At 44.6% G+C, this 26,407-nt stretch overlaps 1 protein-coding gene across 1 annotated transcript in view; it reads right to left on the bottom strand.

Moving 5' to 3' along the window:
* Positions 1-26,407, bottom strand: part of LOC147747705 (complement factor H-like) — a 1,041,560-nt gene that overhangs the window by 477,802 nt on the left and 537,351 nt on the right. The window contains exon 16 of the mRNA XM_086954949.1: positions 18,907-19,083. Coding sequence (XP_086811075.1) covers positions 18,907-19,083 — 177 coding nt within the window. The remainder of the gene's footprint in view (positions 1-18,906; positions 19,084-26,407) is intronic.

The following is a 26,407-nucleotide window of genomic DNA, read 5'->3' as shown; positions in this document are numbered from 1 at the left end:
GAACTATTCCCAGTACGAGGCGTAGATGAACCCATGGGAGGGAAAAGGACAGAGAAAACCCGACACTTAATGACAGCTGGGGATTTGGAAGAAGAATATCTGGAGGATTTATTAATGAAAAATCCACCTCCATATGATGAGGAGTCTAGCTCCTTGAGCTCAAAAAATCCATTCATCAGGCCGTCCAGTAATAGGAGGGCCAGCGCAACTGATACATCAGGTTCAGGTTATAGGCCTAGCAGTAAAGAGGGATTTAGCATGCCCGATACAACTGTACCATGTTATAGACCGTCCTGTGGTGAGGGACCAAGTACGACCTTTCCAACTGGTCCGAATCTTTACCCTCCATTAATTCCCCAAGTAGTACATGAAACCTCTATGGAAAAGGTTTTACAGGATCGAGAAAGAGAAGCCTTGGCTAAACAGAGAAATGAACTTATTCAGAAAATATCCCAGTTGAATTCAAGTCCCGAAGCCCTGACAATTCCAGTAACTATTGGCCCAGTTGTTCCTCTTTATGGGGATAGACAAGCTAGTCCAAAGACTCCAGTTATTACTCCAGCTGCAGCACCGCCAAGAAAAGAGCCCCTAATTGTTGATGACCAAACAAGTGAATGTGAGTCTATAATTTCTTTAATGGACTTACTCATAAGAGAACCAGAAATTAGCGCACCAAGAAAGAACACTCAGACTAGTGCAAGAGAAGTCCTGATAGAAACAGCCTCAGGTACTCGAAGTGCCACGGTAGTGACTCCGGAGGAGATAGATCGATGGACTCGAGAATTAGAAAAGGGAACTCCTCAGCCAAAACCATTAGATATTTACAAATTAAGAATAGAATTGGAAGAACTGATGGCTGGGAATGTGGGACTAGACAGGCTAAACACTCTTAATGAAGAAGAGCTGTTGTTCATTTGTAAGAGCATTACAAGAAACACCAGAGCGTTTCATGAAAGACTAATGGACACTGCAGCTAATATGGGAATAGATGTCAGCAGATCTAAGGTACTGCAGAAACCATACAGAGCAGAATTTTCTGACAAAGACTTAGAAAACATGAACATGTCAGGGAAAAAGGTGCAGATAAGAGAGTTGTTACATCGGTTACAGAAATGGGGAGACCTAGAAAAATGGAAAACAAAGTGGGCTAAGAAAAAGGAAACAAATGAAGGAGTATCACCCGATGAGTAGGATGAAGGCTTTCCAAACGTGGAATCAATATTCCTTGTTAAAAAAACCCTCACTCACCACCTAGTGGTGACTTGCTTCATCATCGGGGTCCACCCAGGTGGCCTAGCGTCCCCTGGGTGTGCTTCGACACCTGGTTTGCAGTGGAGCAGGTTGTGAATTGTGGGTGCAAACAAAAAAAGTTAGAATGTTAAAAATTGTCCTGGTTTTTACTTTATACAAGAGTTTTAATGAAAAAGCAACTGGACAATGTTAAAATGAGAGGTGAGATACTGGAAGGGGAGTTACGACCTACGTATCTCAGTTATGTGTTGGTGTGTTGGTCAACATGTTTCAACCATTAGGGGCGATCCCCGGTATTCATCAGGACCAAAAAAAAGGAAGTGGGAGGTATGGGTCCCCTAAAAGACTCACCCTGTCCTAAATCCTTTGTCATCCAGTGGTAGGGTGTACCATTGGGAAGACACTCCTAAAAATATGGGGTGTCGATAAAACTAGAAGAGTTCTCCTATTAGGCTTCAACGGGCAGGGGGTAGGTGCTTCACGAAGTACAACGTATTAGTTTTCTGTCGTGGAGAAAGGCTAATCACCTACGTCTACCATCCACTGCTCGGCATAGCATAGCATAGCCGAGCAGTGGATGGTAGACGTAGGTGATTAGCCTTTCTCCACAACAGAAAACTAATACGTTGTACTTTGTGAAGCACCTACCCCCTGCCCGTTGAAGCCTAATAGGAGAACTCTTCTAGTTTTATCGACACCCCATATTTTTAGGAGTGTCTTCCCAATGGTACACCCTACCACTGGATGACAAAGGATTTAGGACAGGGTGAGTCTTTTAGGGGACCCATACCTCCCACTTCCTTTTTTTTGGTCCTGATGAATACCGGGGATCGCCCCTAATGATTGAAACATGTTGACCAACACACCAACACATAACTGAGATACGTAGGTCGTAACTCCCCTTCCAGTATCTCACCTCTTATTTTAACATTGTCCAGTTGCTTTTTCATTAAAACTCTTGTATAAAGTAAAAACCAGGACAATTTTTAACATTCTAACTTTTTTTGTTTGCACCCACAATTCACAACCTGCTCCACTGCAAACCAGGTGTCGAAGCACACCCAGGGGAAGCTAGGCCACCTGGGTGGACCCCGATGATGAAGCAAGTCACCACTAGGTGGTGAGTGAGGGTTTTTTTAACAAGGAATATTGATTCCACGTTTGGAAAGCCTTCATCCTACTCATCGGGTGATACTCCTTCATTTGTTTTCTACTATTCATGACCAGGGGATCAGGAGTATTTCTCGTCCAGTGTCCACGGACATAATCCCTTACTCTCTACTTATGTTTTTCTGGCTAAGAAAAAGGAAGACAGTAGGTCCCGACACGTGTCCACTGAATATGTCCTAAAAGAAACTGATAAAGCTGAACCACTGTATCCCATGAGAGAAGTGCCAGGTGGGAAATATGTACATGTTCCCTGGTCCCGACAGGATATTGTGTCATTCACAAATGATTTCCCAAAATTACGAGAAAAACCTGTAAATGGTACAGGCAGGTTGAGAGGTTTATTAAGGTTCAAAAATGCCTCCTGAAAGATCTAGATGGATTCTTTGACATTGTAGTTCCCGTAGATTTGTGGACAGAATGTAAAATTGCTGTTGATTTGCCCAGGGAAGACTATGCCAGAGACACTAGGACAGGAGCCCCCTCAGCGGAGGTGATGAGAAAGTATGACCAAGTAATACTATACTTAAAGGGGAAAGTGCCTGCCAAAGAAACTGATTGGACCCGTATGGATAGAACTACCCAAAATCATGATGAAACTGTACATTCATATTATGAACAACTGTTACAGGTGTTCAAAACGTACAGTGGAATAGATAATATTGACATGAAGGATATGACCCATTTCATTTATCGATTTGTATTAGGGTTAAGACCTGAAATTTCACAGTGGATTAAAGACAATAAAATCTGTTGGCAAGCAAAACCTATAGATGAGGTCCTGAAATACGCCAAGTATTGTGAAGATGAGATGGAAAATAAAAGGAAAGCATTAAAAGAGAAGGTCATGTGGGCACAAGTGAAACTAGCAGAGCAACAAGGAAAGCCGTTAAGTAAAATGAATAATAATACCCAGAATCAAAGCCCTGGGGGTGGAGGGAAGCCCAGAGTTAAAATGAGCCGAGAGGAAGACAAGAAAAAGTTCCCCTGTCACGGGTGCGGTCAGATAGGGCACTGGAGAGACGAGTGTCCAGCGATACAGAATGGTAACATGCCCAATAATGATTTGAATCCACAGGTGCAGAAAGAGGGGCCACGAAAGACTCAGCAACAGGTAAAGCAGCCACAGCTGCCTCGCGCACCTAGGCCAAACTATAGGAATAGAGCACAGCAGAGTGAGGAAGCAGAGGTTTGGGAAGGAAGGGAGGATAGAAATGCAGCAACTTCGCAATTTCTGTTGAATGATACATTCCTCTGTGATGAACCTTACTGACGGTGCCTGAGGGGGGAGGACGAGGAGTGCGTGCTTGGCGCCTCCTTGTCGGTAGACCAGACCGGGCCATACATTGAAGGAAAGGTTGAAGGGAATGACGTCACCTTTCTATTGGACACTGGTGCTACCCGTTCTACTGTGAGAACAGCAGATGTCCCAAACCTACCCCTCTCGGGAGAAGCAATCCAAGTAGTGGGTGTTTCTAACCAGATAATTAGTACCCCAGTTACTGAGCCCATGGAAATCACAATAGGGAATTTCAAGGAAATGCACAGATTTGTAGTCTGTGACTCCAGCCCAGTGAACCTGTTAGGACGTGATTTGCTGTGTAAAATGAACTGCACCATCTTTTGCACACCAAAAGGCGTTGAAATTCAGAACCCAGATGAAGATGGAATTTACAAACTAATGTTAATTAGGCCTTAATCAGAAATTAAAAGACTGACAATACAAGACTTACCTGAAGAACTCCAACAAACAGTGAAACCCGAGGTTTGGGATTTTACTGGAAAAGATGTAGGATTAATGGCAAATGTTGACCCGATTGAAATAGCCATAAGAGAAGATGCAGTCTATCCGAATACCAAACCCTACATAATGAGTGCAGAAGTAAAAGCAGGGGTTGCTATTGAAGTAAAGAGATTATTGGAAGCAAACATCATATAGGAGGTAATGAGCAGTCCTAGTAACTCACCTATAATTGGAATCAAGAAACCGAGTGGTAAGTACAGGGTAGTGCAGAACCTGCGCAAGGTAAACAAAATTGTGGTTCCTTGCTGTCCTATTGTACCAAATCCTGCCGTGATCTTGTGCCAAATTCCATGGAATGCTGAATGGTTCACCATCATTGACTTGTGTCACGCATTCTTTTCAATCCCACTGCATCCAGACAGCAAATTTCTTTTCTCATTTGAATTCGACAGTCATGTCTATGTCTGGAATCGTGTCCCTCAGGGGTACACAGAAAGCCCTTCAATCTTTAATCAGATTCTGAAAAAGTGTCTTGAATCTTTGGTCCTACCTAGGGAATCAGTGCTGGTACAATACATAGACGACCTCTTGATGGCGTCTAAAAGTCAGAATGACTGTGTTGTCAACACCATTGCCATACTGAACCATTTAGGGGAAGGAGGGCATAAAGTATCACCAGACAAATTACAGTTCTGTACCTCTTCAGTGAAATATCTGGGGCACCAGATAGAGAAAGGTATCAGGAAAGTAACCACAGAAATAATCAGGATAATTAAAAACATGCATCTACCCCGTACTCAAAAAGAGATCAGAATGTTCCTTGGGGTTGTAGGATACTGTAGACAGTGGATTGTGGGATTTGCAGTTCTAGCAAAACCATTGATAAAAATGACCAAGAAAGGAGCAAAAGACCCAGTGGAGTGGAACGAAGAAAGCATGTCAGCTTTTACAAAATTACGAGACTGTCTGTGTACTGCTCCTGCATTGGGAATGCCTGATTACTCGATAGAGTTTGCACTGTTTTGTGACACACGTGACAATTGTGCATTGTCAGTTCTGACCCAAGTGCATGGTTTGACTAGGCGCCCTGTGGCATATTTTTCTGCCACCTTGGATCCAGTGGCTGCTGGATTGCCTGGATGTCTGAAAGCAGTAGCTGCAACTTGCATGAGTCTTGAGCAAAGTGAATCCATAGTCATGGGACATCCTTTAACTGTGTATGTTCCACATGCAGTTGTGATCTTACTAACCCGAACTAAAACCCAGTATCTCACTCCTAGTCGAATGACTAAGTACGAAAGGATTCTGGTAGGTGCAGCAAATGGGACCATTACTCGATGTAGCTTATTGAATCCAGCTACTCTATTACCTGATTCCTTCATTGCAGAAGCGAAGGGAGAGGTCGAGCATGATTGCATAGACCTAACTGAGTTCAGTACAAAACCACGCCCTGACATTAAGGAAATGCCCTTCCCTATTGAAGATTATCCCCTGTTTGTAGATGGCTCATGTCTAAGACATGAGGATGGTGGCACATTAGAAAGTGCAATAGAAGCATCCTGTTTGTTTGGAGTCAAGTCTGCACAAGTGGCCAAATTGATTGCCTTAACCAGAGCCTGTAAAGCTGGGAAAAATAAGAGAACAACCATATATACGGACAGCCAGTATGGCTATGGGGTTGTGCATGATTTTGGCCAATTGTGGCTGCAAAGAGAGTTCCTGACCTCTTCAGGTACTCCGATCAGGAATGGGAAGGTCGTAAAGGAATTACTGGAGGCAATCCAGTTGCCAAAAGAATTGGCAGTGGTCAAGTGTGCTGCTCACAAATCTGGCAATGACGATATGACAGCAGGTAATCGATATGCTGACCAACTAGCCCAACATTGTGCACGTTATTGAATGTCAGTCAACATCAAGTTGGGGGGATATTGGAAACAGCTGCCAACTTATGGTGTTTGAAGATGTGCAATCATGGGAAGAGCTGAAAGATTTGCAAAATGCAGCAGGACCAAAGGAAAAGAAAAGATGGAAAAAGACTGGTTGTCGGAAAAGGAGTGAGGATGGTGTCATGGTTTACACTGAAGGTATGCCTGTATTGCCTGACAGCTTGCTCCTATGGCCCGGCTCATACATGGGGATACACATATAGGCAGGAACGCTATGGTTCGTGTCTTTAACGAGACATGGTACAATTCGAAATTCAGGAACATTGCAGAGGCACTTTGCAAGAGGTGCTGAACTTGTCAGCAGTTTAATCCTGGAAAGAAAACAGTAGTTACACCAGGTACAATCGGAAAAGCAGAAGGTCCCTTTGTCAGATTACAAATTGACTTTATACAGTTGCCCATCTGTAAAGGAATGAAGTACGTCCTTGTCATTGTCTGTTTATTTTCGATTGATTGAAAAAGCTTTATTCGAGTTGTACACTCATAAAAGCACAAACATACTTTTTAAAATTCATACATTTTAAAATACATTGCAATTAAAATTCATATTTCATACACATAAAATACATTTTAAGCAGTTGTGCAAGCTTTAACAAAAAGAATATTTAAAATTACTGTAAAGTTTTAGTTCATATTGGGAGGTAAAGCCCTCCGCCTAATGGACCATGCCCACCCCAAGTATTTTGCTGTTCCCAGCACAATAGGCATTTCGGTGGAGGTACAAATAATTCTCAACCCCTCAACACCGCTGGATACCCCAAGGTTTCTACAAACTGGAGATAACCATACTCTCCTTGGGTTTGCATAGGCCTCACACAGAAATAAGAAGTGAGCAAGGCTTTCGTTGGGGGCACCACATACCGGGCAACACGAGATGTTAGTACTCCTCCACCTACCCGTCAATGACCTCAAGGGGAGAGAACCTGACCTTAACTGAAAAAATAACTTTCTATCTATCGGGACAGTTATACTGTCCCAATACTGTTCCAGTGCAGGTCTCGTTTTAATTTCCATGAATCTACCCCCCATTGTATCTGTTTGTGTACTCCCCCAGAGCTTGTCTTCTACATAATCCCAATATATGGCCCTGATGGTGTTTTTACTTGGGAATACTTCCCCAGACGGATTTTCCCAAAGGGTAGAGAGACCGAGCTCAGCAAGAACAACCCTGAGCGTCTTCAACCATGATATTTTGTGAAATATGTCTGATTTAACTAGGGCTAAAAACCCATCAGCATAGTGTCGGATCTCTGGGGTCGTCCAAAGCCGTCTCCAATAAAGGATAGGCCTTAATCGAGCACGGTCACTAACCAATCTCCTCCCTAAGTCGAGGCCAAGCGGTATTAATGGCGCACTCTGGGGGAGACCCGTAATTCCCCTCAGAAACCTATTCTCTGATATTTGTAGAGTAGGGAGCCTCTCAAAACCCCATACTTCTGCCCCATACAGGGCTGCCCCTAAGGCTTTAGCATCATAAACCATGAGGACCGGTTTTATAGGCCTAGTTTTTGATTTTACTTGCTCTACCCGGAGCGCCCCTGAAATCTGCTGGTGTCTCAATACCGCCTTTTCTATGTGTCGTGACCAACCTGGCTTACTTGATATCTCTACCCCTAGATAAGTAAAAACATTTACTACCTCAAGCTCGGTGTTATTCAGAGATACCCTTGGTTGAGGTCGGCGCCTTTGAGAGAAAACCATCAGCTTTGTTTTGCTAGCATTGACTTCGAGGCCATGCTCCCTACAAAAAATGTCAAACATATTTAGGGCACGCTGAAGTCCTGCTGGGGTTTTGGACACAATTAGGGTGTCGTCAGCGAACATCAGGATCGGGACCCTGATGCCCGCTAGCGAAGGTGCATCCACACTTGCATCCAACATCCTATCCACAATACCATTGATGAACAGGGAGAAAAGCAGGGGTGCCATTGCACATCCCTGCCGTACACCCCGCTCGACAGGAAAATTAACAGTAGACTCCCCGTTCCTCCCCCATTGGACTTTGGCAAAGTTGCATTCGTGGAGACGAATTATTAGAGTGAGCAACTCGGGTGGGACCCCTATCCTTTTCAGAACTGCCCAAAGCTTGCTCCTTGGAACCAGGTCGAAGGCAGCCCTCAAGTCTACAAATGCGACATATAGGCTGCCTTCGCCAAGGAGTACCGTCCCCCACCGCAACATGGTAAATCGAAATATTTGATCTACCGTGCTGGTTGCCCGCCTAAAGCCTGCCTGGTAGGGGGAAAGGGCATTATTCTCGTCTACCCAGTCCATAAGTTTATTGACCACCATCTTCCCCACCACTTTTTGGATAGTGGCAATCAAACTTATCGGCCTATAATTGGCCGGGAGTGACCGATCACCTTTCTTATAGATCGGTATAATTATTGCCCCCTTCCATATTTCTGGGATTTTAGCCCCTTTAGCTAGAGCATTTCCCAGTGAGGTCACATACCTAGCCGACCGTACCTTGTCATTCTTAAATATATCAGAGGGAATCCCATCCAAGCCCGGTGCCTTTCCCCCTTGTAGGGTTGAAATTACCAATTCTACTTCTTTATTTGAGAACAGGTTTCCCTTACAAAATACCACTGGGATAGGTTCTATGGCCACAATATCCCTGTTCTCTGCATACTGGGGTTTAAAATACTGAACCCATGATGCCTCATTGACATTATTATCTGGATTGTTAGGGGTGCCACCTCGGCCCCACTTCACAATTTTCCAGAAAAGTCTGGAATCCCTTGACCCAGAAGCTTCCAGCAATTCATCCCAATATTCCTCATCCCACTTTTTCTTGGCCTTACGAATACTAACATTGTAGTGTTTCCTAGCTATACTAATCAAAACCTTATCTCTACTTCTAATTGCCCTACCCAGTTCCAATCTGGTTAGCCTACACTGTTTATTAAACCACGTAGCCATTTTAAGTGGGGCTTTTCTATTTACCTTATTTAATCTAGTAAAATGTGGTTTTAAAAGGGAAAAGAACGTATCGTGTATGGCTGTTGTTGAAGAGGAACCAGGTGTTACAGGGTTTACTATCTCCATGGCGGCAATTGCTTTATCCACCTCCGAGTTTATGTAGTCCATGGATGCCACATTTGCCAACACATTTGGCCATTTAACTCTTCGCATATCATTGGCCATAACAGGTACAACTTCACTACGCGACTCTGGATTATCAGGCGTGACCCTCCACCAGGAGTGGGTGACACAAAGGGGATTATGGTCACTTTCTAATCTACCCTGGATTTCCATGTCACCTATCCCACACCATAAATTAAGGCTACAAATGACATAGTCTATTCTACTTTTACTGTGACCATTGTCAAATGTACAGTTACCTCCCTGGTCGCTCTTTGTCCTTCCATTAAGGGCCCTCAAGCCATATTCCAAACATAGCGCATTCAGTAGCAATATATCTTTTGTCCACCGTTTGACTGGTACAAAATTTAGGTTTGGGACACCCCATTGGACATCTTCCTCCTGCCCTATCGGATTTTCCGTATTTTCCAACGGTTCGAAAGTCCTATTGAAGTCACCAGCCACAACCACTCTATTTCCCAGGGACTGTGATTCTAGGAAGGTGGATAGAGCCTCTAGGGTGGGGGAGTTCCCAGCATTGGTACCCCTGGCATAAATATTGTATATGTCTATCACACCCCCCTTGTCTGATGATATTCTTAGCAATTGTATATCCTTGCAACCCAGATCAAGCACTTTTATTTTAACTTGTAAACTTTGCTTGATCCAAACTGTTAGACCTCCCATGGGTCTACCCCTTGGGCCTCTACTCGCTGGGATACAAAAGTTTAAATAGCCTGGGAGGAAGATTGGGTCGCAAGCCCATGTCTCCTGGAATAAACACATTTCAAACCAGTTAACAAAGTCTATCCAATTTTGTGACAACAATCTAGTACCCAGCCCCGCGATATTCCAAGAAAAGAGCCTCCCCGTGGTATTGCCATTGCAAGTCCCCACATCAATGACTGGCATAGACGGGAGGTTAGTCAAACTCTCACAGTTACCTACCTCTTCTATGACAGTGTCCACACAGTTAACATCCTTTCCCTCAGTAACACTCGTATTTGATAAAGGTCTTAATTCGCCCCCCAAAATTTCCATACACACCATACTGTCCCCCCTCCCATTTTCATTTTTCCCATTGATAATCACTCCATTTGGACTTGATGTTACATCCCTAGTTGTTGCCAGTGGTTTCTCAGATATGTTCTCCCTAACCATGTTACCCCCAATATCAATGAGGTCAGCCGATTTCCGTCAACATCCTCACCTCAAATTTCCCAGCCCATCATGAGGGTTTTATGCTTGTTCATAGCAGTCATTTAGTCGTGGGAAAGGAACGTTAAAAGGGTTGATCTCTGCCTGAGGAAAGAAACGGAATCTCCCTAGCTCGTTGTTCCCACCAAGATGAACGTCCACTGGTCTTGGATAGAAAAAAGTGAGACCCACAATACCAATCCCACCACTGCTAGTACTCCAGCCTGGTCTCGTGATCAATCCTACCACCCTTGGATCTTGGAAGTTAATTATAATACATTCGCCCCCCAATTTTTTCGGGGTGCATCCTATCCAGTTAACCCTTCTAGCCCCGATAATCAAACCATCCACTTCCCCGGGCAGAGGTCTATTGACCCTTAACCAGTGCATAACCTTGTTTTTTAACATCTGGTAGGTTTCTCTTTGCCCTACCAATAGGGGTGGAACATTGGTAAGAATAGCCACATAGGGATAGGATTCAGGGGTAAGTTGTATTGGGGGTATCCTAGTCGGAGGTTTTATCACACAGGGTATTGGTCGGCTTTGTTCTGGAACAACAGGGCATGGTGGGGGAACATTCTTTGGTACCATGGAAGCCTTATTTTTCTCAAATATATTGTTTCCATCACTTACAGGACCACCCCTATTTTGCATTTGTGGAGCATGGGACTTATTTATTCCAACACTGTTTTTACCGGAATTTCTATCATTGCTAGCCAAAGGACCCTGACAAGTTATCGGAGTACTTGGTAGGGGTTGAATGTTATTACTAACAGGGGTGGCATTCTTTGAGCATTCCTTGCTACCTTTGGCTACAGTACTACGGGGCTTGGTTTTCCCACAATTGCTATTAGTTAGGATAGTTGGTGGGTCGTTAGTAGTCTTACTACTTTGTCCTTTTCACCGATGGCTAGTTGCAATACTCGCAGCAGAAGGATGTAAATCAACCAACGGGGCACCTACATCTCGCTCAGCTATTTGTTGATTGCTCCTATTTTCGCCCGTTTTGAGACAAGACTTAATTAAAGATTTTGTAGAAAAAAAATTATCTAGGCTAGCCTGCTCTAGGTGGTCCAATTGGTCAGCTAGCTTTTTGAGTCTATCTTCAAAGGGGTTCAAGTGGGACCGTATTAATTTTTCCAACTCCAAGAGGAGTTGTGGCTTAGATGTTGGTGTCCCAGGGGATGCTATAACAATAGGATCTGGACCTGATGGTAATGGTGTCCTAGGGGATGCCATTATTACGGGATCCAAGCCTGATGGAACAACTTCTCCCTCGCCCACTGGTAACCCAATAGGGTTATCCCCAGTAGTATGACGAGGTCGTGTATTTGTCCCTAATTTCCTGTATTTTTTGGAGGTTTTGGGACCTGACATTTTTTTACAGTTACACTCCTTTTCCTTTTGGGACAGGGTTTGGGTTTTGTAGCATGTGCTAAAACACTGGGTTGAGATGTGGAATGTTGCCCAGTGGGTGGGTTAGTAAGAACACTAGGGGAGGTTGCAGGCAGGGTAGCGGTTACTGTTCCAAAGGAAAAGTAACCAATGACTAAATCATTGGGGGAGAAAGATGTGGGATATCATGTGCTGCAGGCAGCGTAATAGATGATAAAGGGGTGACCAATGAGGGAAAACTTTGGCTTTTACGTTTGTCAACAGGGGTTTTCAAAAGCTCAATGGACAACCTGCGCCCCGCACGTCTTTCCGCCAAGGCGATTTCCCAATCAATATCCTGTGGCAGCCGTTTAAAATAGGTATCTAGGGGGCCCAGAACAGCAGCTTCCACCTCACTCAGGGAGGGCAGCAAGGTGGAAGTGTTTGTAGAACAAGCCATATGAGCAACCCTTTTACCACCTCGATATATTAGAACAGGTTAAATCACTAACACTACACAAATAACTGTATTAAAATACCAGTTCTGAAAATGTTAGTGGGACGGCCCAGCCCGGCCTCCTTAGGCCCCTGACGGACACAGACGGTCCCGCCCTTATCCCGGGCTTCTCCCGGCGCCCTCCCGCTCGCTCCCGCGCCGCGGGGCTCTTCAGTTGGTAAAATACTATCTCAAAAGGAAGGGGAGGAGCCTGCAGGGAGAGCGTCCCAGCTGGTAACAATTGGGAGTTGTGGGCGCTCCTGGGACTTGTAGTCCTGCGCCCACAACAAGCTCGCAGCCCTGCAGGTCCCGGCACCCAGAGACAAAGTTCAAACAATAGCGCTGTTAGTATGTGGCCTCAGGCGAAGCGGGACCCGTGCAGTGGGTACCGCGAGCAGTATCCAGGAGAGGCAAAGGAAACTTCACAGCCACAGCAAACCCAGCGTGGAGACAACAGCAAAAGACAAGGGAATCCGCCGGTGCAAGTGAGGAGGCGGCTTATTACCGCGTTGCGGAGCCAGGGAGGAGCCTGCAGGGAGAGCGTCCCAGCTGGTAACGATTGGGAGTTGTGGGCGCTCCTGGGACTTGTAGTCCTGCGCCCACAACACGCTCGCAGCCCTGCAGGTCCCGGCACCCAGAGACAAAGTTCAAACAATAGCGCTGTTAGTAGGTGGCCTCAGGCGAAGCGGGACCCGCGGAGCGGGTACCGCGAGCAGTATCCAGGAGAGGCAAAGGAAACTTCACAGCCACAGCAAACCCAGCGTGGAGACAACAGCAAAAGACAAGGGAATCAAAATGGGTAGAAGGTTATCCTGCAAAGAGAAATGATGGCATCACTGTGGCCAAATTGTTACTAAGGGAACTGATACCTAGGTTCGGTTTTCCAGTTACAACTGATTCAGACAGAGGTGGGCATTTTCACAATGAGATAATAGAACAGCTTTGTGCAACATTCAAAATTACCCAAAAATTGCACTGTGCATATCGCCCAGAGGCTTCTGGAGTGGTAGAACAACTGAATGGCACTATCAAATCCAGATTAGGAAAGATGTGTGATTCCACTGGAATGAATTGGATAGACGCCTTGCCCATTGTCCTGATGGGAATCAGAAGTATTCCAGATCGGAAGACAGGCCTAAGCCCCCATGAGATACTGATGGGAAGAGTAATGCGACAAGCATGGGTGCCAGGACACAAACTGCTAAGCATTTCTGATGATTTGGTGCTAGAGTACTGCAAGCAACTGGGTGACCAAGTGCGTTCTATCTCTCACCAGATTGGGGAAGACGCCGTCTTCAGGCCAACAACTCCAGCCCATAATCTGAACCCAGGGGATTGGGTTGTGCTAAAGAAACACACTCGATCGAGTTGTCTTGCACCGAAGTGGGGAAAACTGAGACAAGTGATTCTTGTTACCACAACAGCGGTGAAGTGTGCAGGTGTGCCGAAGTGAATCCACGCCAGTCATACAAAAAGAGTGACTAAAAATGAAGAAACTAAGGCTGAAGGTTGTGCAGCTGAGGGATCTCCTGACGTTGGTCCTGAAGTAGCTGATGATGAGCAACCAAGCACCAGTCAAGACGAGTGGGTCCCAGTAATTGACCTGACATTCGATCCTATAAGAACCATAAAATACACCTATTTAGATAGAGAGTGGAATAGTGAGGACGAGACAGGAATAGAAAAGGATAACCAGATTATCGAGATTCATGTCAGATCAGACAACGAAGAAGGACAGATAGGGATAGAACAGGCTATCGACACACCTCCAAGAACTCCAGAGATTGAAAAGGGACGATTAGGAAATAGAGAAAAAGTTTGAGCGGAAGAAAATCAAGGGTTCGAAGTGCTTGAACAGGATCAGATAGAAATAGATAAAAGTGTTCAGGAAGAAGAAATTGAAACAAAACAAAGCCAAATCCGACATACACCTGAACAAGGCCAGCTTAGCGAACAGGCAGAAGAAGACTTAAGACTGGAACTAGTCAGATAGGTAGGGAACAAGAAACCATTGAAGCAGATGTACCACAAGTGAATGAAAATAAAAGACCACTAGACGAAAGCCCAGTAACAGTGCCGGTTAAAAGATTCAAGAAAAAGAAAAGTGAACCAAGGTTCATCAAAAGACTGAGCCTAAGACTAAAAACTGTAGAGGAAAAGCTTGAGGACAGGAAACAGGCCGCTAGTGAAAAGGAGAAATCTGGAATTAAGCCTAAGAGAAAAAGTGCCCGACTAAGGACACAAAACCGTAAATATGAGGATCCTGAATGGACTTTTCTGGTACTAGAGGAGTTCGAAGATCTTGATATAAGTGACGAAAGTGAAGAAGAGGTGATTGCCATTCAAAGCACTGAAGAAGAAGAAGAACCGACCTGAAGTTGCTCGGTCTAAGAATTTGGATAAAGTTACAAAGAGGGGTTGAAAACTTCCCTTACGCCCAAGATGTCTGATTCCAGTGTAAATGGAAGACCTAGGCGTAATTGGTGTAAGACGTGTTGTCAAATATGTGTATGTAGTGTAGCACTAATTATAATACTTTAGATAGGACTGACCATAACCATTCCCTCTATGATGAGCCAAAACCCAAGCCTGTACCCTAATAATAATTTACAGGACGACACTGTAGAATTACATACTAGAAACACTCCAAAAAGCATAGATGCATTAGACAGACCACTTAGCTTGAAACAGAGACAAGTAGACTTAGAAGCACCAGATGAGGAAGACTTGCACTTCAATAAAATCCAGAACAAAACTAATTTAAATGTTTTTGCGAATCTATTAGTGCATTATGTAGAGACAATGGAGATAGATGACTGTTATGTTTGCATAAAACTACCTACTTCAGTAGCTGAAGGTGTGACTTACCACCACTTACCTTTGACCTATGGAATTTCCTGTAGTATATTGACTAGCCTATTTTACAGATGAGGACCGTTACAGTATTACTACTCAAACCTTGACGTGACTTTTTCAGAACTTCCTATTCGAAGGACTCTGAATCCTGTACATACGACTAGAGATGTAGCTAAATATATGGATGATTATTTTCTAACAGTAGGAAAAATTAACATAGATACCGCACACAAGAATAACCTGACTTGTTCTCTACATGAAAAGGAGAAAGAATTTTTAGATATGGTAGGAAAGAGAAGAGAAAGCTTCCAAAAGAAGGCCAAAGATAAAACTCAGAAAGTTCCTAAATGGGCAGAAAATATAGAAAGTACCTCAAATGGTAGAGAGAATGCTGCCTTGTTGCTGGATTTCGAAAAGAAGGGGAAGCTTTGTCTTCATACAGAAATGACTAGTTATTATAATAACATATTCATTGGTTCCAGTGAGTGCGAACATAATTACCAGGTAATTGGGGGTTGGGGATTCAAAGATGGGTCAGAGCCCGTATTTCCTGGAATTGATTTAATATGCGGAAACAAGGCTTACTTCAAATTGCCGGACCATTGGTACGGAAGTTGCTACTTTGGTATTGTCTTTCCGAAGATATACCATGTGGGAAAAACACTGGAAGCATTGAAAAGACTAACAAATTAGCACGCACAAAGAGAGAGAGAGTGCTGGAGAAATAGTGGGAGATATTTTTAGTGCATTGATACCTGCAGTGGGAGTGTCTATGAATACACACAGAATTTGCAAATTGTCAATGGTAGTGGATCGGTTATCTACTGACACTACTGGAGGTTTCCTGATGGTAAATACCGAGATGGTTGCGATCAGATCTATAGTTTTACAAAACAGGCTTGCTCTTGGCACCTTATTAGCAAAAGAGGGCGGAGTTTGTAGAATGTTGAAAGCCAACATTCTTGCACTTACATACCTGACAAAAGTGTAAGAATCGAAATGTATGTGAGAAATATTACAAATTTGGAAAAAGAGCTCAAACCACTTGAAGTTGACATTGCCTGGAAGAGACTAACAGGTGGCCTTTCCTCTGTAGGTCATTGGTTTACTAACCTAGGGAAAAGTTTGTTGAGTAAAATATTATTGCAAATCATGGGCATTAGTATAGTAGTGTTTCTTATATTCATTTGCTGTAAATGTCGCAAACATCAGAAAAAGTACACTGTGAATAAGAGAGGAGTGAAGAGGAATGTTGATGAATTGGAACTGGAGGAACTGAATAACTGAAATAAAAAAATGAAAAATTCTCACCCTAATAAAGAAAAGAAAGAGAAAATGAATCGAATGATTGAGGAGATTGTATCAAGAACCTTGAATAACATTAATGAAACTAATTCAATAAGTTTTGTCTTTCTAATATTGCATTTAACACTACACGGGGGTGTCCCAGTGACGCTTGCCTATGTGTCTAATCATAATAGTGAAGCTTGCTAATAATATGGTTGCTGCTTTGCGGGAATCTAGTCTGCGCATGCGTTGGTCATGACCTCGTGATGTGACGCACTCGCAGTTCTGGAGGGAATTTGTCACTCATGCGCAGCATTGCTAAAATGGCCGCTTGTTTCTCACATGCTCCGTGCTTGCACTGCTGCTTTGGCAAAGCCGGTTTTTCTGCTTAACTCCTAATGCTATAGTTATTATAAAGTAAGGGATGTAGTATAGCCATTCACGGTATAGAGTGTATTCATTTTATTCTGTGTCTCTAATTTCTTTTCGCTTACTTTTCATATACCTTCCTCGGGGGGATCTGGGAAGCACCGCTACTCCATCTTGAAGTCAGAGTCGAAACAGTCATGTGACGGGGGTAAAGAAAGTCACGCAGCAGTGGAACCCAGCCAGCTGGCAGCAAAATCCAAGATGCTCATGGGAACCTGCTCTCTGACCTAGCTGAAGAAGCCGAACAGTTACCTGCAATTGCAACAATTGTATTTGGTTGTGTGTACCCCATTGTCTGCTAAAACCTCTCTTGCCATGGGAACTGGAATGTAAGGGGTGGGTTCGAAAATGAATATTAAGTCTGAGAAAGTCAAAATTCTAGGAGGTACCATGACCTAACTTCCTCTCATGCCCAATCAGAAATGAAGGAACCTTTCACTTGCAACATTTGTGGGTGGTACATTGTCCCGAAAACAGTATAATTTGCCTAGGTTTAGCTAGAGAAATTGTCTGACTTGTCCGAATAGCTGACCTGTCACTGACCCAACGAACTCTATAGGTGATTGATACAGAGTGCTGCGGAGCACTTTGTCCGTAATTTCCACAATCTCAGTCTGGGGTGGAGAAACCTTAAGTGCTGGCGAAGCACTTTGCTAGGAGATTCGAGAACCTAATCCGGGTTATTGGCAGATTCCTTGCAGAGAGGGGGTAGTGCAGGCGTTGCATCCGAAGCTGCAGGTGTTGGTCGTACCCTTTGGTGAGCCCAGTCCTGATCCTAATCCTGAGGTTATCCTGTCCTGACTGTCCATGAGCTGTACCTGCTCACCTACTGGCATCCTAAGTCCTTGAGGGTCTTTCCCCACCTTTCCCAACCGACCCGTGGCCAGGGTTGGTCTTCATTCTGTCCTAGGTAAATATAAAGTTGCGTGGGTGTTTGTCTATCTAAGTTCCTTTTTCCCCTTCCCGAATAAAGCAAATTTACTTATTTGTCTTTTACCCTGTTTCTCTTTACAAATAAGTTTCACATATAAAATGGTGTTTTAGCATGTTCCATTTTCTCCCTACCCGTAGTCGAGTTCAGAATCTTACCCTCCCTTTAGAGAATAATCACATCTGTATAAGTAAATAGCATAAGTTTCGTTTCTTATAAACTGTTAGCAGTAACTGAAAGTCTGCTCTGATTAGTATGTTCCCCTTTCTTACCTGCCTTTAGTGGAGTTACGAAAATCTGTTGATCTAAATATCGCATGTTCCTTATTTTCCCCTCCCTTTTATTTCCACATTTCTAAATGTTTCTTACTTTAATTCATTGTTATACTATTTTCTTAATCTTAGTGATAGATAGTTTGATTTGTGTTAATCTGTGGCTCATTGAAACTGAAGAAAACGATAACTAGTAAAGGTTTTTGAAACTTCCTGCGTTTGTGGTTATTATAAAGAGTATAACATAATTAAAATGGTATATGGTTTTTGTGTTGTCTACCTTCTCCACAGCTAGCTCCTCGACCCATTGTGGTCTTAGGTACCTGGACAAGGATTGGTAAGTCAGGTACACGGTATTAAAAAGAAAGGAACGGAACTGCTGATAGTAGTGTGTGGGCTACCAGACTAAAGTAGAACAAAAATTTGGTTTATGGGCCCTAGTGTGCACATTTGGTAACAAAGGTTGGTCGGGTGACCTGCGCGCTCTATCACTGTTAAACATGTCATCATGTCATCAGAACATTTTCAGTCATTACCGGTCCTTTTGACAAATCACAGTATTTCCGTTTGCTAGTCAAACTGATTCACTTGAACTGAACTAGGATCACATTTCCCAGAATGTACCTATGTGTTAAGCAAAGCACAGCAATGAAATATAGTGTCCTGTAGGCAGGCAGTGCTCAGTTAATGCTGCATTGTTTCAAGGCAGAGATGAAAATATCCTCATCTGCTCAGAATGGATATTTGTCTCAATACCTGGGACACTACTTAAAGCAGAGTTCACATTTGTAATACACAGGCTCGAAGCATATGGACTTTGCAACAAATCTAGTGCTGTACGTTTAATTATATAACATATAATAACATACTTATGCATTTAGGTGGTTCCGTCCATTGACTCTCTTCGCATGTTACATAAGATAGCTTTGGGAAAACAAATCCTTGTTTACATCTGTATGTGACTCTTTCACCAGACTGATAGCTTTCCTGTGGTGTGCCTACAATATCTCCATTTGTAACACGTGGTGCAGCACCACATGTCGTAGCTGAAAAAATAAAGTGCACAGGTGTTTGACACATTAGGTTAACAATTAACAGCCAGTCTTAAGATATAGGAACATGCTTGAATCACATGAAGAGGTGTTATGCATTTATAACAAATTCTAGATGAGGAATGTGTGCCAGTCACAGTGGGACGAAGTACACCAGAAAGCAGCCTTGCACTGCAGCACATATGAAGTATCATGGTCCAAAAAAGGAAAAAAGGAAAACAAGCAACCTACTTAGACATATCTTTAGCTTGGCTGGTCTTTGCCCCTTAATCAATAATTGGAATCTGCCGTGAAGAAAGTTCCTTAATGAAGTTTGGCGAGAGGGATGGATGTAACCGAATAGAGTAAGGCAATCAATGTGATGACAAGCGTTTACAATTTCAGGTCAGGACTTTTTCAGGAGTGTGCATCATTATCTCGAGCCTGTGGAGTGACAGCTATCTTACTTGTGAGCGTTGAGTTGGTGACCCCATGTGGCTTTTGGGGGCCACCATGAAGGACATGCTGTCACCCATGTCAGCGCTGCATTTGCCAAATCGTGTGCCACCCCCCCCCCTTCCCCATATGCCAGGAGGGGACCATCATGAGAAACAGGCTGTCAGCAGGGTATTCCATAGGAGGGCCCTGTTGGTTCCTTTGGGAGTACTGTGATACTTACAGCACAAAAGGATAATGTTACTTACCAAGTAAGCATCTGTTCTTGGCATGCAGAGCTGTAGATTCACATGCTTTACATACTCCTGCCATCTAGTGTTGGGTCTGGATGTTTGCACTTTGTTTTTCTTTTAAGAAGTCTCTCTAGTCACAAGGTAGGAGACTCTTCCTTTCAGTGATAGTGTGCATGGGCATCAACTCCATTGTTGGATTGTTTTCCCATGGAGGGTGAGAATGGAGTTAGTAAGAGTAGAATAGAGGTGTCCATGCGTATGTATATAAAGTAAAAGAGTACTGCAACATGTATAGGTCACAGGGTAGGAGTTTGGGCGCATGTGAATCTACAGCTCTACATGCCTAGAACCGATGCTTACTGGGTAAGTAATATTATCCGTTCAAGACATGTGAGCTGTAGATCACATGCTTTGCATTGACTATACAGCAGTTTTCTCCCAAAGCGGTGGCTAACCTGTAGCTGTTGCATTTGTCTGTAAGAGTGTCTTAAGTACTGCCTGGCCTACATTAGTCTGTTGTCTGGCTAACACATCTACACAATAGTGCTTGGTGAATGTGTGTGGCTTAGACCATGTTGCAGTTTTGCAGAAGTCAGCTACGGGGCTATTTCCTAAGGAGGCCACTGTAGCCCTTATTTTGCGGGTGCAATGCGCCCCCGGGGGTACTGTTAAAGTCCTTTTTGAATACATTTAACTATCCACCGAGCAATACCTGATTTATAAAAATGATTGCCTTTGTGTAGTGGAGCAAAAGTCATAAAAAGTTGTTTAGTTTTACAAAATGGTTTTGTTCTTTCTATATAATGCAATAATGCTCATTTAACGTCTAACGTATAAATATAATTTTTGCTGAGGATCTACTGAGAGCTCCAACAGGGTAGTGAACCAAGGGTGATGGGTGCATGTGGGAACTGCTAGGATGAATGTGAGGGATGTTTGTCTGTTTTTCTGAACCACTAGTGCAATGAGTGGGAGAGGTGCAAAAGCATAGGCAAATATCCCTGACCAGTTCTTCCATAGTGCGTTGCCTTTGGACAATGGGTGTGGATACCTGGAGGCAAAGTTTGGACATTTTGCGTTTGTGTGTGTCGCAAACAGATCTATTTGTAGATAGCCCCATATTTGAAAGAATGAAAGGAGAACTTGAGGGTGAAGTTCCCACTTGTGAATCTGTTGTCTCTGCCTGTTGAGAATCTGCTATCTGAGTGTTCACTCCTGGGAGATGCTCTGCTTGGAGATTAGTTCTGTGACGTATGGCCCACTTCCACCAAATGGCTGGTGCAAGGCGTGACAGGTAGAGGTAGTGTGTGTCCCCTTGTTTCTGTATGTAATAAATGGCTGTCATGTTGTCAAGTTGTCGGTGTGTATCAGGACAGTTTTACCTGCAAGGTGAGTCTGGAAGGCCTTGAGCGCTGGAAATACTTCTAGCAGCTCTAGATGATTTATGTAAAGTTGCTTTTGTTTTTGAGTCTGCAACCCTTGAACGGTGTGAGTCTGGGGATGAGCACCCCTACTAGCGAGCGATGCCTCTGCTGTTAGCACTGTTTGTGGAACAGGGTCGATAAAGGGCTGCACTTTGGATAGGGTTTATGGATTCTACCACTGCAGAGAGCGATGGGTGCGGCCATCTACCAACACTAGATCTGACAATTGACCCTGAGACTGGCTCCACTGACAGCTAAACATTCCTGAAGGGGACACATTTGAAGTCTTGCATGGGGAACCATTATGATGCAGGACGCCATCATTCCCAGTAGTTGCATATACACTCGAACTGGTAAGGAGAGGTTGGTCTGAAACTGTGAAATTACTTAGAGCCTGCATATTTCCGATTCTGGCTGCAGACAACAAGAGCTTTTTGAGTATTGAGAGTGGCTCCTAAATATGTTTGTGTGTTGGAGGGTTGGAGATGGGATTTCAACACGTTGACTGTAAATCCCAGATCGTGCAGTAATTGCAGTGTTATTTGAGTGTGTTGGAGACACTTGGAGTAAGAGTTGGCTTTGATGATCCAGTCGTCCAAGTGGGGGAAGGCATGACTCTGCTGTCTTTGCTAGTGAACAGCTACTACTGCCAGGCACTTGGTAAATACTCTGAGAGCAGTGGTGACTCCGAAAGGAAGCACATTGAACTGGTAGTGTTTTCACGCTACTACAAACCTGAGATATTTGCGATGAGCGGGATGTATTGGAATATGGACGTATGAGTCCATTAAGTCTAGAGGACACATAAAGTCGCCTTGCTGTAGGAATGGGAGCACTTGTTGAAGTGTCTCCATGTGAACGTTATTTGAATGAATCTATTGATTTAGCTCTCTGAGATCCTGTATAGGTCTGGGAGAGCCGTCCTTATTGGGTATGAGAAAATATAGGGAGTACACGCTGGACCCTTGACATTGTAATGGGACGGGCTCTATAGCTGCTTTTTGCACACGTGTGTGTGAACATGGAGGATTGTTTGGGGGATTGTTGGTAAGCTCCAGGAAATATCCAGATTGGATAATTCCTAAGATCCATCTGTCTGAAGTCATTGTATTCCAGACGGGGAGGAATTGAGAGAGACATCTCCCGACAGGTGTGGAATGATCAGGGGGAAGAGGAGGGAAGTCACTGTTTGTTGGTTTTGGGGGAAGTGCAGGGTTTGGAACCTCTACCTCTCCCTTTGCCATTATTGCCTGGAAACTAAGTATGAGCGTAAAATCCGTTCCGCTCGCAGAATTTGCGGATTTTCGGCAAATTCGCAATCTGCGAATTCTCGTGAATTTCCCGACAATTCGCAAATTCGCACGCCGCGGATTTTTTTGCTTGGTGATACAATATTGCAGCGCGCAGAGTTCACTTACTGTCATTCAGCATTTGCAGAGTTGTTTTTCTCCATGTTTTGCGTGTGCTGCGCCATTTTGAATCTTGCTGCGGGATCCCGCGGGAGTTTGTCGACTGCGATTACGTCATCGCGGTTTGCCACCTTGCACAGCGAGAGTTTGTCAACGCAAGTACGTCATAAAGGCCCGTGATCACGCATCGCGGGAGTAAACAATTGCGAACACGTAGATGCGGCGGGCAGCAACAATCTTGCGCTCGCGAAATTGCAAAATTTGCAATTCTGCACAAGAAATCCACCAGCAGGCAGCATAAACCTTCTGAAAATGATGATTTTTATCAGAATAACTCCTCAGGTTGACGTTTGCCTGCACTTTTATTTTGCAAGGAGTCCATTTTGGGGGGTGGAGGAAGGAAGTGCCACACAGTCTCCAACTTCCTCTTCCTGTCCAGCAGGCTCCTCTCAGTGTTTTGTTTATGTCCTGGTCACTTTGATTTGGATCTTGACCTGGAAGGATTACTTTTCGTGGATGCTGCTGGATATTTGGATTTGAGGCCTTTTTGACTTTCTTTGGATCACTGTTGGATTAGAAATTTCACAAGTAAGTTTGTTTGGGGCATTACAGTTGCCGCAACTACAATTTTGGAACTTTTTCAGAACATTAAATAAAATATATTGTGGGTAGCCACAGTATCCAGTAGGACCAGGGTTAGTTATGGGTGCATGATACAACTGTTTTGTTGAATTTCAACATGATTTAGGGCATGGATGGCATTGGATTGTGGTGATTTTTGTGTGTTTTTCGATTTTTTGGGGTGGTGTTGGGGCCTTTTGCCCAGGGGTACTCAGTGGTGCATGGACTGAGTCTTTCTGTGGGGTCTCTTTAATGTAAACATCATGGAGGGCATGGATGGCATTGGATTGTGGTGATTTGTGAGTGTTTTTCGATTTTTGGGCTGTTGTTGGGGCCTTTTGCCCAGGGGTACTCAGTGGTGCATGGACTGAGTCTTTCTGTGGGGTCTCTTTAATGTAAACATCATGGAGGGCATGGATGGCATTGGATTGTGGTGATTTTTGTGTGTTTTTCGATTTTTTGGGGTGTTGATGGGGTCTGTCCATGTGGGTGGGGGCCATTTTGAGGACTGGTACAGGCAGGGCCTGGCCATGTGGCTGGGGGACAAGGGGCCATTTTGAAGCCAGGCAGTGTGCTCAGGCCTGCACCCAGTTTGCCTTGCTTTCAACCATTATGCCCAGGGGTACTCAGTGGTGCATGGGCCTAGTCTTTCTGTGGGGTATCTTGAATTTGAACATGATTGAGGGCATGGATGGCATTGGATTGTGGTGATTTTTGTGTTTTACGATTTCTAGGGGTGGTGTTGGGGCCTTTTGCCCAGGGGTACTCAGTGATACATGGACTGAGTCTTTCTGTGGGGTCTCTTTAATGTAAACATCATGGAGGGCATGAATGGCATTGGATTGTGGTGATTTGTGTGTGTTTTTCGATTTTTTGGCTGTTGTTGGGGCCTTTTACCCAGGGGTACTCAGTAGTGCATGGACTGAGTCTTTCTGTGGGGTCTCTTTAATGTTAACATCATGGAGGGCATGGATGGCATTGGATTGTGGTGATTTTTGTGTGTTTTTCGATTTTTTGGGGTGTTGATGGAGCCTGTCCATGTGGGTGGGGGACATTTTGAGGACTGGTACAGGCAGGGCCTGGCCATGTGGTGGGGGTCTCGGGCCATTTTGAAGCCAGGCAGTGTGCATTGTTGTGCCATAGGCCGGCACCCAGTCTGCCATGCTTTCATCCATTATGCCCAGGGGTACTCAGTGGTGCATGGGCCTAGTCTTTCTGTGGGGTGTCTTGAATTTGAACATGATTGAGGGCATGGATGGCATTGGATTGTGGTGATTTTTGTGTGTTTTTTCGATTTTTTGGGGTGGTGTTGGGGCCTTTTGCCCAGGGGTACTCAGTGGTGCATGGACTGAGTCTTTCTGTGGGGTCTCTTTAATGTAAACATCATGGAGGGCAAGGATGGCATTGGATTGTGGTGATCTTTGTGTGTTTGTCGATTTTTTGGGGGTGTTGATGGGGCCTGTCCATGTGGGTGGGGGCCATTTTGAGGACTGGTACAGGCAGGGCCTGGCCATGTGGTGGGGGCTTAGGGGCCATTTTGACGCCAGGCAGTGTGCTTTGTTGTGCCATATGCCTGCACCCAGTCTGCCATGCTTTCATCCATTATGCCCAGGGGTACTCAGTGGTGCATGGGCCTAGTCTTTCTGTGGGGTGTCTTGAATTTGAACATGATTGTGGGCAAGGATGTCATTGGATTGTGGCGATTTTTGTGTGTTTTTCAATTTTTTGAGGTGTTGATGGGGCATGGCCATGTGGGTGGGGGCCATTTTGAGGACTGGTACAGGCAGGGCCTGGCCATGTGGTAGGGGTCTAGGGGCCATTTTGAAGCCAGGCAGTGTGCTTTGTTGTGCCATATGCCTGCACCCTGCATGCCATGCTTTCATCCATTATGCCCAGGGGTACTCTGTCAGTGGTGCATTTCATTGGTCTTTCCATTTTGGGGGGTGGGTATAATAAAATTGCTTACTTGCAAACTCCTAATTGAAGCGCTACATATGCAACATTTATTTAACTGAAGTTCCTCTGGCTTCATTTGCTTTGAGGTGCAGAAAGACGAATCATCAGCCTCATCGTTCCTCATCAGTGCCAGGAACAAGTCCTGCTGCGGTGTGTGCAGCACAACGTCACGTGTGGCCACAGACAACTCTGCAACTTGTGCAACTGCGGCCTGCTGTTCTGACATCTGAAGAAGATGGCCCTAAAAAAAGTTGTCCGTAGCTCCTCTAGCAAGAAAGTTGCCAGTAAGGAGCAGAAGAAGCAAGTGGCGCCACTTACCAAGGAGACTGGTGTGCCGACCGCCACATATTTTTGGGGAAAAGAAGTACGCCTGCAGCAGCATCGGGGTCTGCTGGGGACCAAGCTGGGAGCAGCACCTCCGCTCCATTGGGCTCATTGCCACCATCACCACGCCAACTTAAGTCCAAGCCCTTGAGTGCTGCAGAAGCAGCCATTGTAGTTGTTCAATCACCATTGACCAGTGATGTTGGCTCATCGCAAGAAAGTAGCAGCATCCCTCAATCAACACAGATTGTTGTAACTCATCTGACGAGTGTTCAACAACCACAGCCGCAACAACAACCACATGTGCAAGTACAAGCCCAAGTACATGTGGAAGGAGAGGCGGCGCAAGGAGACAAGCAAGTAGAGGTGCATGGAGCAGCACAAGTGCCCACAATAGTCGTTCCTCCCGAAGTAGGGGCACATCAGGAAATCGACATTCAAGCCGAGGTATAATTTGAGGAAGCCACTCCTCCTGATCATTCATTGTCTTCCAGATCCCTAGCAAGGAAAAGATCAAGGATGGTGTCTACATCTTCTTCAAGCCCCCTTCCTTCTGATGATATGGATGAAAATTGGGAACCACCACGGCCGTCTGAGAGTGAGGCACACCATGATCTGACAAAGGTAGCTAAGCGTAAAAGGAAGGTTCCCGAAAGTCTCATAGTTATGGAGTGTGATGATGACGCTGAACAAGAAGTGGCGTATACTCCTGCTGATGAAGACTTTCACGACGACGACGCAGTCATCATACACGTCACTCCAGCCTCAGCGGGCATGCAGCAAACAGACATTTATACCCTATCCCGAAATGCTGCTGAGCGTGATGTTGGTGACGTGGCAATGGGACCACCACCAATGCAGTTAACCACCACCTACCGCTTCCATATTTTCTCGCCAGAAGGGACCTCCATCCACC

Source organism: Lissotriton vulgaris, chromosome 1_1 (genome assembly GCF_964263255.1).
Source record: "Lissotriton vulgaris chromosome 1_1, aLisVul1.2, whole genome shotgun sequence".
Classification (NCBI taxonomy): domain Eukaryota; kingdom Metazoa; phylum Chordata; class Amphibia; order Caudata; family Salamandridae; genus Lissotriton; species Lissotriton vulgaris.
This window is presented reverse-complemented; position numbering and strand designations above follow the sequence as displayed.